Below are 13,509 nucleotides of genomic sequence, written 5' to 3' on the forward strand. Positions count from 1 at the left end.
TTTATTGAAATTAATTAAGGACATTTCATGAATTTTTATTCATAATTATAATGAAGAATTTTCAGTCGCACCACATGACATTTTACAACATTGCTGTGTCATAAAGATGTCTAATTATTATATTAACCTAATGATATTAATTTCCCATTTTTTTCCTGCATGTTGGTTAAACCACGTGATTTTGATTTAGCAACAAAAGCAAAAAAAAAACAAAAAAACATTAATAAGCAGTGAAGCAGTTTTGTTAAAATATTACACATTTTTGTAAAGAATAAAAATAGAAAAGTATGCCAAATTTCTTTTCAAGAACTTCTTTATAACAGGACAGTTCTGTCATTTTTATGAATTTTTAAATTCTTAATCTTAATTCAGAATATAAAATCATGCTCATCAAAGAAGAGGTTTATTCAACTCTTTCTATGTATAAATTGCATTTTAAATCTATTTTTAACGAATGAATAAATCTGGACCAAAAAAAGTCACTGACCCATATTCTGAAGGTTTGTTAATTCATGATTAGCACATAAAGGCTGAAAAGTGTGGCAGTGACTTAAACTAACAGATTCCTGCTGGTCCATCTGAAATGTTCTGCAGGGATTTGGTCTGCTCAAATAACTGGTGTGATTCATATCTGTTTCATGTGTATTCGTAGCATTCATATCGGTGTATATCATTATAGCTTTACTAAGCACACACAGAAAAGAACCTCAGTGAAGTCCTGACATAGTAGCTGCAACTAGAAAAAGAGACGACATCAAAGTCATGGATATGATTGTTAGCTGCAATCAGATATGGGGCTTATCAAACGATAAGGATAACTGATTTTTTTGCTGGCTCCATAATCACATTCCTCATCTTTCCTTAACTTGTATCGCCTGTACTGTTTTCACAAGCGGAAGTGCAGACGCGTGACAGTGTTTGTAAAAGCACGTATTTCTCTGACTACTAGAAGAGAGAGACTTTCTTTTTCAGGACGTTCTGCTTCCAAAGGGAGAGCTGGTCGAATTCCTCTATGGACATTCCAAAGACATTCTGGAATTCCTCAGGTGACAGGTGCCTCTGGAGAGAGAGGTTATGTGGTCAACGTTTCCCAGCAGAACAGTGCAACAGGGTAAAACAATGAGCGAAAGCAATGTCTACCTCCAGACTTGTCCTGTCTACACCGGGAGGGAGCTTGTTTCTGCCTCTGTGTGTCACAATGAGCATCTCATATGGGTAAATCTGCCAAACAAATATATGTTCATAACAATATTAATGAACCAGCATCAAACTGTCACTTTAAGTAACAATATACTGTATACAAGAGCTCATATATACAAGCATTAAACACAATAATCTTAATTAGTTGGCAGATATGGTTACAACACCTTTTGTTCCAGCATACTAGGGAGTGAATTCCCTCTGTCTATGCTTCTGCTTTGGGCATCTCCGTTCTATAAAAGAGAGGAGACCACCATAAGACCACATACCACAACTGTGATTTGTGCAGTTGTTACAACAATCTGATTGTAAATGTTGTAAAACTAATGAGATTGAAGGTTGCAGAGCTTGACTTAATAAACTATTTGATTATTTCTGAAATGCTAACACTGAAATTGTCAGCATATGAGTGGCTTGTATTGTATTCGTTACTGAAGTTGGTTTAAAATAAAATTGATAAATTCATCTGTTCATCTGTTTAAAAAACATTTATTTTAATGTAAACTATTACATACCTGGAAATCTGTAAAAAAAAAAAAAGAGGGAGAGAAACAAATGATAATACAATGAGCATGGGGTATAAAACATTTAATTCAATTTGATTTATATTCATTTAAAAAAGGTGAGAATAGAACACAAAACACAATACAACAGAAAAATGACTCTCGGCACTCTAAAAAAATTTGAATAAACATACTACATTCTAAATAGAATGGAACAGAATTGTGACTCTTAATGACTGATATATTTTATAATTACATTTATATAAAATCAGTGCTCTAACTACTGTAAAAATAGAATTATGATTTATAATACTGGCACTCTGAAGTGTAACAAATGTTAAAAAGACAAAAATTAATAGAATAGAATAGAAATCAGTGCTCGTAATACTGTAACTTACTCTGATTAAATTTCAAATAAACATGGCAAAAACTGACCTTCTATTTAGATGAATAACAATAGATTCGTAGAATAGAACAGAATAGAATTACACTATGACAATGCTGGCACTCTACATTACTGTTTAGAATATAATAGAATTATGACTCTTAAAACTGGCACTCTGATTGAAGTGTAAATAAATATGACAAAAATGACTACTATTAATAGAATAGAATAGAATAGAATAGAATAGAATAGAATAGAATAGAATAGAATAGAATAGAATAGAATAGAATAGAATAGAATAGAATAGAATAGAATAGAATAGAATAGAATAGAATAGAATAGAATAGAATAGAATAGAATAGAATAGAATAGAATAGAATAGAATAGAATAGAATAGAATAGAATAGAATAGAATAGAATAGAATAGAATAGAATAGAGATCAGTGCTCTTAATACTGGAACTTGCTCTGATAAAATAAACATGGCAAAAAACTGATCTACTATTTAGAAAAGAATAGAACAGAAAGAATAGAACAGAATAGGATTACATCATGACAATACTTGTACACTTAATTACTATTTTGAATAGAATAGAATAGAATTATGACTTAAAACTGGGACTCTGTTTGAAGTGTAAATAAATATGACAAAAATGACTACTATTAATAGAATAGAATAGAATAGAGATCAGTGCTCTTAATACTGGAACTTGCTCTGATAAAATAAACATGGCAAAAAACTGATCTACTATTTAGAAAAGAATAGAACAGAAAGAATAGAACAGAATAGGATTACATCATGACAATACTTGTACACTTAATTACTATTTTGAATAGAATAGAATAGAATTATGACTTAAAACTGGGACTCTGTTTGAAGTGTAAATAAATATGACAAAAATGACTCTTTATTAAATTACTCTACTATTAGATAGAGAGAATAGAGATGAGTGCTTATAATACTGGAACTTTGAAAACATTTCAAACAAACATGGCAAAAATTTGCTGTACTCTTTATAACAGAATAAAATGGAATACAATTATGACTCTTGATAATGACACTGATTGAAGTGTAGCAAATGAAAAAATAATAATAGAATTGTGCCTTAATACTGGTGCTCTAATTGAAGTAAAAATAAACATGACAAAATTGCTCCACTATTAGGATAGAATAGAATAGAATAGAGATCAGTGCTCTTAATTCCGGAGCTTTGATTCAATTCCAAATAAACATGGTAAAAATCGTTCTACTCTTTAGAACAGAATAAAATAGAATACAATTATGACTCTTAATGCTGCCACTCTGATTGAAGTGTAACAAATGCAAAAAAAACAGTACAGAACAGTACAGAATAGAATAGAATAGAAATGTCATAATCCCCACACTTACTTTGACTCCCTTTATCACTGTTTGAAGAGGAGAACTCTGCAGACTGGAGCTGTAACACACAAACACCAGACTAATTAAATCAGTGTAATTAAGGATGGATCTCACAAAGCTGACATATCAAAACAGATTTCATTTTCTCACCCTAGTCAGGCCAGTCTTAGTGTAGGAAGGAAATGAGGGGGATTTGGAGGCTGCACAAAACAAAAGAAGAAACATGTTAATATAGTGACACAAATAGCATTCAAATAATCATCTTAACCAAGCAATGATGCTGAAGCCAACATGTTTTCTATTAGGGATATGTGATGTGTCGTGTGTATGCAGTGCATCTCTTCAACCAGAAGGGGCCACTGTAAGTACAAGGTCAACTGGCTTTTGTGATTTACTCCAATCACATCCATTTTCAGTGCCACACAATACAAAGTATAATGCAATGATCAAAACGGTTCAAATTGAGTTCTCTAGACTCTGACCTTTCCCCTAGAGACCTATAAACTCTAATCTGATTCAGATTATTAGTCTGCCGTGCATAAACTCTGATTGCAGGTGGAAAGACTGACTCAGATGTCCAGTACACACAACAGCTGCTGTCAGTAATGCTGCTCATCTCTGAGTATCTTTCTGTTCTGTGATTCCTTATGAGACAGTTTTGTGAAAATCACGTCCACACAGTGACAACCACACAAGCACATTGAAATGTACCCAGATGCATGTGTGTCCTGTCGGGCAGAGACCGTGTTTTCCTTCGGACAGGGGCTGTACTTTCGATCTCCTCCTTTAGTATCAATTTTCCTAGATTGGATTGAATCTGTGAAGAGAGAGAGAATGAGAGGAGAGGTGGACACTGAAACATTATACCCAGACTGAGAGTCTGAATTGATCAGCTTGGCTCCCTGTTTCGACAAGAAATGCAAGAATCCCTACAGATTTGTCCTTCATTTGAAACCAACTGTGGCCTTCACTTGAAGGTCGAGTGAGACAAATGATCTCACAAATAAGAGCCAACCCAATAAACCTTTAGCCTCGGTTTCTTAAAAAAATAAGGTTTAAGAAAAACGGAACAGGAGAAAAGTGCAAATGTATAATATAAAATATATAAATAAATAAATAAATAAATAAATATACAAAAAGTTAAATATTTTTATTAATAAAACTGCATGTACACTACTGTTCAAACTTCTGGAGTTCAAAAGATTTTTGATGTTTTTGAAATAAGTCTCTTATGCTCACCAAGGCTGCATTTATATGATCAAAAACACAGTACAAATAGTTTAAAACAGCTTTCTGTTTTAATATATCTTAAAATAATTATGAGAAATTAATTCCTATGATGGGTTTCAAAGCTGAATTTTCAGCATCATTACTCCAGTCTTCAGTGTCACATGATACTTCAGAATTCATTCTAATATGCTGATTTGCTCCTCAAAAAATGTATTATCAAATGTTTTATTATTTATGATCATGATCATCATTTAAGTATATTATCAATGTCAAAAACAGTTGTTTTTATATTTTTTTGGTGAAAAATGTGAAACATTTTTACAGGATTCTTAAATGAATATAAAGTAAAAAAAAAAAAAAACATTTATTCGAAATCTTATAAAAATGTCGAAAAACTAAAAATGTCTTAACGGTCACTTTTTATTCATTTAATGCAGTCTTGCAGAGTAAACTTATTAATTTCTTGAAATAATAATAATAATAATGAATAAATAATACGAGAATGAAAAAATGCAATTTAGAATAGTTTAACTTCAGGAAATTGCTTGACACATCACAATTACCCTTGAACAGCCACTGTAAGTTTACAGATAAGATCATTTTACGGACAAACACCTTGTTGAGCTCTTGTTTCTGCATTTGCCGAAGTCTCCACATGTCTTCAGAAAGATCACTGTCATCATACTTATCATCCTCCTCACCCTCCTCTCCCTCAGCCACCCTGGACGCCACACTCTTCCTCCGCTCTTTCTCTGATACAAACACGTGATCGTGAGATAAAGAGTGTAAAAAACAAGTCGATGAACAACTACCACATCAACAAACTGGGCCTCGATACTGTGCTGTTAGCATTAGCATCTAGCTAAATTCATTACTGCCCAGAGGGAAATTTTATTTCCATGTATGCGTGTACACTGAATTATTTCCATGAAGGCATGTAGCAGATTGTGTACAGCAGGTTGTGATCATGTTGATAGCGTGTGAGTGTACCGATAACAGCTAGTGAGGGAGGGCAGGGCCAGTAGTCCGTCTCTATCTTAGAGGGCTGGTTGGGGTCTGGAGGTTGTGCGGCGGGAAACTTTGAAGACTCAATGATTAAATCCTCCATGTGTTTACTGTGTGGAGCGGCTGCTGAGACATCTACATCCATCCAAATACACAGACACATCTGAATGCTCCAGAATTACACCATTTACACTTTGATTTAAACTCAAGAGCAGTGTTGATGTTTCATACCTTGTTTATATATTGGTGGCTTCTTGTATATGTCGGTTCCATTGTCTAGGAGGAAAAGTGAGGTTGTTTTGTTTAGTTTTAGAGTCTGATGTTGACTGAGGTTTGTTGGCTGTGTTTGTGAGGTGCTGTAGTACCTAACCTGGCCTGTGGAAGTGCTGTTGCTGGTGTGGGACTTTTGTGCTGACGGTGATGCTTTTACTCAGCTGTGTGGACGCTGGAGACGAGCTGCCTGAAGACTTGGGCTCTGACCAATCCCTCTGATAGACATCCTTTGATAGACTGTTCTGGAATTACATGTAGAAGGACTGTGTGATTGAGAATCATGCAGAGAGACTCTAAAGCAGATTCTAAAATAGATAGTTTGGTCCTTGAACCTGGTGAAATAGCTGTGATACAAGACCTCTGATGTTAAAAGGGTTTTCTTTCAAAAACTTAGAGAGGGGGAATTCCCCAAACTTTCCTTAATATAGTTTGTTTGATTTATATACAGTATTTGTGCTATATGTATTTAGGAACACCTTGCACATAATTCAGTGAAAATGGTAATAAAAATATACAATATTTAATATTAAGCAGCACAACTGTTTTCAACACTGATAATATCAAGAAATGTTTCTTGAGCAGCAAATCAGCATATTAGAATGATTTCTGAAAGATCATGTGACACTGAAGACTGGAGTAATGATGCTGAAAATTCAGCTTTGCATCACAGAAATAAATGACATTTTAAAATATTTTAAAATATAAAAGAGTTATTTTAAATAATTTAAAAATTACAGTTTTTACTGTATTTTTTATTCCAATAAATGCAGCCTCGTGAGCATAAGCGACTTTGTTCAAAAACATAAAAAAATCTTACTGACAACAAAGTATAATATAATGTATAGAATTTGTAACCTAAATGTCTATGTTATTTGCAAACTACCTTCTTTCCATTAAACAAACATTTACTTCTGGTCCTCTAATCTGACTGGCAAAACCTCATGTCATGGCATATATTAAAATGTATATGACATATTTGTGATTTTCACGGACATGTACTATGCATCTTACCTCTGGGGATGGAGGAGGGGAGATTGAACGAGGAGATAATGACCTCTAGAGAAAGAAAAAGAGAGATACAGACAGAAAGAGTGAAAGGGAGGTCAGTTGTTGGCAGTAAGTGAGATATCCAGACATTTCCACAGACAGGTTTACAGACTTAATGAAGCGTAACGCTTCCATTACAGTGAAACAAAAAAGGAAATTACAGTGGGAGAGCCGAGCTAACATGGCGTGTGTGTGTGTGTGTGTGTGTGTGTGTGTGTGTGTGCTGATCTCTGTCCAGGCGCTCTGATGGCGAGACATCACACCCAGCAGGAAACTAACCAGTGAACACATCACACACGCTGACAGACAGAGTGTGTTACAGAATGAAAGTCTGACAAATCAACAGCTTTGAGTCTATGAGACAATGACCCAAATAGACTGTCAGACCTCATCACCAAATAACAGCACAACACTACCATTCAAAAGTCTGGGGTCAGTAAGATGTTTGAATATTTTTGAAAGAAGACTATAACGCTCACCAAGCCTGCATTTATTTGATCAAAAATACAGTAAAAACAGTAATATTGTGAAATATTATTACAACTTAAAATAACTATCTTCTATTTGAATATATTGTAAACTGTAATTTATTTCTGTGAGCCAAAGCTCAATTTTCAGCATCAGTCTTCAGTGTCGCATGATCCTTCAGAAATCATTCTAATATGCTGATTTGCTGCTCAGGAAACATTTCTGATTATTATCAATACTGAAAACAGTTGTGCTGCTTAATATTTTGTGGAAACAATCATATAGTTATTCAGGATTCTTTGATTAATAGAAAGTTCAAAAGAAAAAAAACTGAACGAATTTAATGCATCCTTTCTTTAAAACTAATCTTACTGACAACAACATTTTGAACAGCATATTTGCTGTATATACTGTGTATTACCTCCATCGGTGAATAGCTGAAGTGGGGCTCATACATCATCAGGTCAGGCCTCTCTATATCCAGAATGGCCTTGTCTTTAGGTATAGCTGCTAGATCCTTATATCCAATCACTTGATTGTCCATTTTGGCCTGTATTAATCCAAAATATGAAAGAATTACATTTGTGCTACAATTTTGAGACACAGTTATTATTACAGTTAGTTCTGGTCCTTGAATGTAATTGGATTGACTGCATTCTGTATTGCAATCAAGATGTTGGTCCACTGTGTGTGGGCCTAGTTAAGTGTAATCTGATGTGGCACTGCTGCTATACACACCACTATAGTGACCGCCGGGGATCCAGGAACACCTCCTCCATGCAGAGAACAAACGCTGCCCGGGGAGGTACGGGCCGACTGCTGTTCACAAACACACACAGGTCAAAGGTCAAACATCACATGGACCTTTTCAGTGTTTTATGATTATGTATTATGTTATTTCTTATGAACAAATAAGAAATCTGATATGAAAAAATTACTTTTAATTACCTTATGCATCATCATTTTGAATGAGAAAGTGCTCCCTTTATGAGGTCACTGTGAAAAAGAAGAAACTGTAAATGAGAACGAGGCTTTGATGTCAGATGGCTGGGCGATAATATAGTTACATTTTGCGTTCCCATATGCTCCAGATATTTTTGTGCATTATACAAACACACATGTACACATACACCCCTTGATCTGGAGCCAGACCCTGTCTGTGTGATGGTTTTAAAGATGGACAAGAGGTCTGAATGGATTTCTGTGGCTAATGTATTCGATTAAGAGCTCAGTGAGCGGTCTTGTATGGTAGGTTTCAGGTTAGAAAAAAATCAATAGATAGTCAAAGAAACTAATGGGAAATGAATATCACAAATTTTATCTCTTATGCATCTCAAATGATCCTTTGTATAGACTCGACTGACATGTCATTTACTTGTAACTATCTGCCTCAAACCCATTTCTGAATATCTTTAATAGACTTTAATGATTTTCGGGGCAGACCACCATTTCCCTCAGCAAAGAAGTGCTGATATCAAACTATTAATTAGTACTAAAAAAGTATTAATGAATGTCATAAATTAACCAATCGTATAATTCTTAATAAATACAGTTTCCATTTTCCTCTTTTACATAATCACTTAAATAGCACTCTTAATGCCAAATTAAACCAATAGAAGTAAGGAAACCTGAGACAAAATGATAAGTAAAACATAACTGAGAATGCATGACGTCTCCTATGAAAGACCAAACCATGTTTACTTTGGGAAGGGTGTGAGAAGAGAAGGAGATACAGACTCTGATGTAAACACAGTGAAAGAAAAGATAGCGGCCTGGGTGGCAGAGAAGGGGGGAGGGCAGATAAATGGATAGAGAGGATGGATAAAGAGAGACGGATGGATGGAGAAAGAGAAGGATGGGGGAGGGATGTGATGGAGATGGAGAGGGATGATAAAACACATTACATCCCTGCAGTCGGCACAGACGGATAGCGTGACAGGCGACAGTGACTCCCTTCCCCCATTTAACCAGGAACTATGTCAAGTGCAAGTACAAATCCTGACAGTCTTCTAAAAATGAGTCAAATTAGGGTTCGTATTGGGACTGAGGATTAGCATAAAAGCACAAAAATACAAGTACAGAACTAAAAGCACAGAAAACTACAATAACAGTATATTTATTTACAGCTTTATCCATTATTCCATTACTAAAAACATTATTTTTGGTTAATTCAAATGAGCTAAAATAACACAAATAAACTTCATTTCATTGTTTACAATCAGTTTACATTTTTTAAATGGTTTATTTACAGGTCTAGTTCACCCAAAAATCATTTGTTCACCATCATGACCTTATTTCTTCTCTGAAACACAAATGTAATTTTGTACAAACAATGAAAGTTAATGGGGTCTAATATGGTGAAATATCTTCTTTTCTGTTCCACAGAAGAAAGTCACAGAAATATCATTTTTGGGTGAACTGTCCCTTTAATCCATTTACATTTAGATTTCATGAAGAATTTTCATTGGCCAGAAGCAGATTGACACACAAAAAAAATATTTTTTTTAAATCTGCTCTCATTCATCCATTTAATTTATAGATATAGGTTTTATCTGGATTTTTTTTGGAAAATATATCTAAAGCAAAAATGCTGGGTAAAATCTGGACAAACCCAGTGATTGGGTTGTTTTCAACCAACAGTTGGGTTAAATGTTTAACCCAACCTTCTGGGCAGTAGCCCAACCGCTGGGTCAAAACAACCCAATCGCTGGGTTTTCCATATTTTACCCAGCACTGTATTTAACCCAGCATTTTTTTAGAGTGCTTTCAATACAATGTAATGTAGGTGAGAATGTAAATGACAGAGTGAATAAGAAAGACAGAACAGTGAACTCTTACCTCAGGCGGTGAGAAGCTTCATGATACACATCTACAGGGCCTCCTCGCCCTACACCATTCCTGAAACACCCAAATACAGGATTTCATTACTCATCACGACATGACAGTTCAACCTCAAGCAAACACTGTTCAGTGAACTGAATTCAGTGTTGAAGGAGTAATTCACCCAGAAATTAAAATTTCCTGAACATTTGCTCACCCTCAGGCCATCCAAGATGAGCTTGTTTCTTCAATAGACCAGATTGTGTGAAATTTAGCATTACATCACATGCCCACCAATGGATCCTCTGCAGTGAATGGGTGCCGTCAGAATGAGAGTCCAAAAAGCTGATAATAATCCACAAATACTCACAACTCCAGTCCATCTATTAATGTCTTGTGAAGTAACAAATCCATCATTAAGGCATTTGTTTCACTTCCAGAACTGTTTGTTTGTTCAGAATTGTTATGGAGTTTTTTGCTCTTAAACAGTGCTTGATCTGTGCATATTTCTTTCCTGATTCAGAAGAGATGACTTTTCACTGGAGAAAGAAATTTTATGAATAGAGGACTCTTATTAAGCTGGAACCAACAGTTTAAATGTAAAAATTATGGATTATGATTTATTACAAACATGCAGCTTTATAAATGTTTTTATCAGCTGTTTAGACTCTCATTCTGATGGCACCCATTCACTGCAGAGGATCCATTACTGAGCAAATAATATAATGCTAAATCTCTCCAAATCTGTTCCCATTAAAAATCAAACTCATCTACATCTTGGATGACCTGAGGGTGAGTACATTTTCATTTCTGAGTAAACTATTTTAAATTCAAAACAAACAATATAAAGCCTTTTATTTTAGTACTCCATAAATAAGAGGCGAAGCAAACATGATATTCTTTGGCAGCCAATGAATGTGAAGGAAAATGATGGTGCTCTCTAAAGTGCTTCTCTTCAGGCAGGGCCTCTGAGTTATTGATCCTTCTGAATTCACACAAGTCAAAATCACTCAATTATTCATGCATCATGAACTTTGGCCTTGCACTGAATGAGCATCTCTTAAAAAAATATTTAGCTCCGGACTATTTGTTTTATGTCAGTATTTTCTATTTATTTTTCATTTAAACTCAGCTTAAAAGAAGAGTTCATGTTTCCAAAGTGAACAAGTAGTGGGCAAAAATAATCATGAAAATGATTTTTGTCATAATCAAACAGCCCTATCTTACGTTATTTGGTGAATTATCCTTTTAAGGAACTGTTTCTACTTTAGCTGACCCTCAAAATTACTGGTTTAATTCGGTCACATTAAATGTTTTTCCTATGAAGCCACATTGGAAAAGAAAGGTGAAGAGAATTCTAACAAGTCACGTCAGTTTTTCATTACAGCACAAAGCAGACGCACCACAATCTCAGTGACGCCGCAGTTCTATCAGGGAACATCTTAGTCATCACACTCACCTTTAAAGAAGACTTATGTAAGAAACCCTAGCGTGGTGCTTTTGTATTTTAGCTAACACAGTCTGACATCTCACATCTCTGTAAAACCTCTGTGTCCTCCAGCACAGATGGATGAACAGACCTATCACAGCTTTTGTTCAAAGAGCAGCTATTCTCCCAGGATATTTATAGCTAGATTGTCCCTGTGCTCTCCTATCTAGTGGAAAATCAAGTCTGGTCTCTGGAGAGAAAACAGCAGACAACCTCTAAGACGGATGAGAGATGCTTTCCAAGACCAATGCAGCTCAGCTGTTCATTTGACTCATGGAGGAAAAATCCTCCAAAAGGATGAAGTTTTACAAATCTACAGATCAGATTATATATACAATGTTTTCATTATAGCTGTTATTTACTGTATAAAAGATATTAAAATAAATAAAACTAAGCTGATCTTTACATTTTCCATCTTTCAGACTTCAAGCTTTTAAAATAATGTTAGGGATGCATAACTACAGTACATAGACATATTTAAATATTATAGCTAATAACTATTGTTGGTTACGACTTTTAACTTTTAAAGTAATTTAAAAAAAATTCAGTAATTAAAATTAAGCTAAAGTAAAGTAAAATCTTACATGAAAAATGTAAGATATATATATATATATATACTGTATATAGATATATATAGATATAATGCTAAGGTAACACTACCACAAGAGGTAAATATAAATAAAATAGCCATTTTTTCAATATTCTAAATAAATTAAAAATAAAATAACTTTCACACATGTAAATTTAGGCATCATATTATATTATTACATACAATATGAAAAATGAATAATTAATTAATTAATTGGCTAAAGATTACATTGCCAGTGTTACATTTATTAGTGTTTTTAAAGATTATATAAAAAGTAAGTGTTAGCCGATGGTAATCTAAATATTAAAAATGGAAATGAGGATCACAATTAAATACACAGCACAAACTAATCCTGATAAATAACAAAAACTCTAATATCAGCTAAAAACTGATATGGAACTACATGCTTCCCTGTGTAATATAATGTAATCACACAACTGGTGTTTCACTGTACGAATATAAGGCAATGCAGTAGTTATTGAAGTTCAGAGGCCATTGCATATAGATAAATCATGGGCAAGATGTGCTTATCTTTGTGTTTATATGGTGTCATATTTACGACAGCAACGTACAAGTCAACACTCAAAAACGGATGAATACGAAGCTCAGTGTGTGTCCTGTACCATCCTCATCTGCGTCCTGCTCGCATCACTTGCAGTGCAATAGAGGAGGAAGAACAGGAGAATCCTAAAAATATCCTGCTGCATCTCCCACATTAAGCCAGCCAGACCTCTCGCCCTCTTCCTACTGCATTATGTAACATCGGATCCGTTGCTATAGCAAACGCGACTTCGCAGTCCACACATCTGAACAAGCCCAATCTAGTCACTCTCTACACAGAGACGCATGCTTATTGGCCTTTTTGCCACTTCATATTGAGACGAGACTGAGAATGGACAAGAAAAAATGGAAAGAGTGGGAATGGGATGTTTGTTTTCATTAAATGTTTGTTTTCATATATTTTTATTAAAATATAACATTCTCCAGCTCAGAAATGACTTTTCTGCTGATGTAACCCAGGCCAAACTGGTGGGGCAAAATTAGCAATAATATCATAGACCACTTTTCAAAATTCAATCAAATCCTGATGAGTGAAATCAAGTCCCCCCCCCCCCCACTT

At 34.6% G+C, this 13,509-nt stretch overlaps 2 protein-coding genes across 2 annotated transcripts in view; both read right to left on the bottom strand.

Annotated features, from left to right (window-relative positions):
• Positions 1–365: 365 nt before the first annotated feature.
• LOC107691564 (dematin-like) lies at positions 366–8,424 on the bottom strand. Its single transcript, XM_016490218.1, has 14 exons — positions 8,230–8,424; positions 7,913–8,041; positions 6,988–7,032; positions 6,074–6,218; positions 5,935–5,979; positions 5,689–5,838; positions 5,314–5,450; positions 4,180–4,285; positions 3,619–3,668; positions 3,478–3,526; positions 1,716–1,723; positions 1,368–1,433; positions 1,141–1,221; positions 366–1,059 (listed from the first exon to the last, which is right to left on the bottom strand). Exons 2-14 carry the CDS (start codon positions 8,033–8,035, stop codon positions 946–948), a joined length of 1,119 nt encoding a protein of 372 aa, XP_016345704.1. The 5' UTR covers positions 8,036–8,041; positions 8,230–8,424; the 3' UTR covers positions 366–945.
• Positions 8,425–8,454: 30 nt separating this feature from the next.
• LOC107691565 (radial spoke head 14 homolog) overlaps positions 8,455–13,509 on the bottom strand; it is a 24,798-nt gene continuing 19,743 nt past the window's right edge. Inside the window, exons 9-10 of the mRNA XM_016490219.1 lie at positions 10,330–10,389; positions 8,455–8,487 (exon numbers count right to left, since the gene is read on the bottom strand). The gene's annotated coding sequence lies outside the window, so the exon portion shown is untranslated. The remainder of the gene's footprint in view (positions 8,488–10,329; positions 10,390–13,509) is intronic.

This window comes from Sinocyclocheilus anshuiensis, unplaced genomic scaffold (genome assembly GCF_001515605.1).
Source record: "Sinocyclocheilus anshuiensis isolate Anshui unplaced genomic scaffold, SAMN03320099.WGS_v1.1 scaffold630, whole genome shotgun sequence".
Lineage (NCBI taxonomy): Eukaryota > Metazoa > Chordata > Actinopteri > Cypriniformes > Cyprinidae > Sinocyclocheilus > Sinocyclocheilus anshuiensis.

Excerpts from the sequence above, each read along its gene's own strand:
- LOC107691564 (XM_016490218.1), bottom strand. The coding sequence starts at position 8,035 with ATGGACAATCAAGTGATTGGATATAAGGATCTAGCAGCTATACCTAAA. Across the intron at positions 7,033-7,912 it reads TCAGCTATTCACCGATGGAG|AGGTCATTATCTCCTCGTTC; the intron begins GTAATACACAGT and ends TTCTTTCTCTAG. Across the intron at positions 3,527-3,618 it reads CTAAGACTGGCCTGACTAGG|CTCCAGTCTGCAGAGTTCTC; the intron begins GTGAGAAAATGA and ends TGTGTGTTACAG.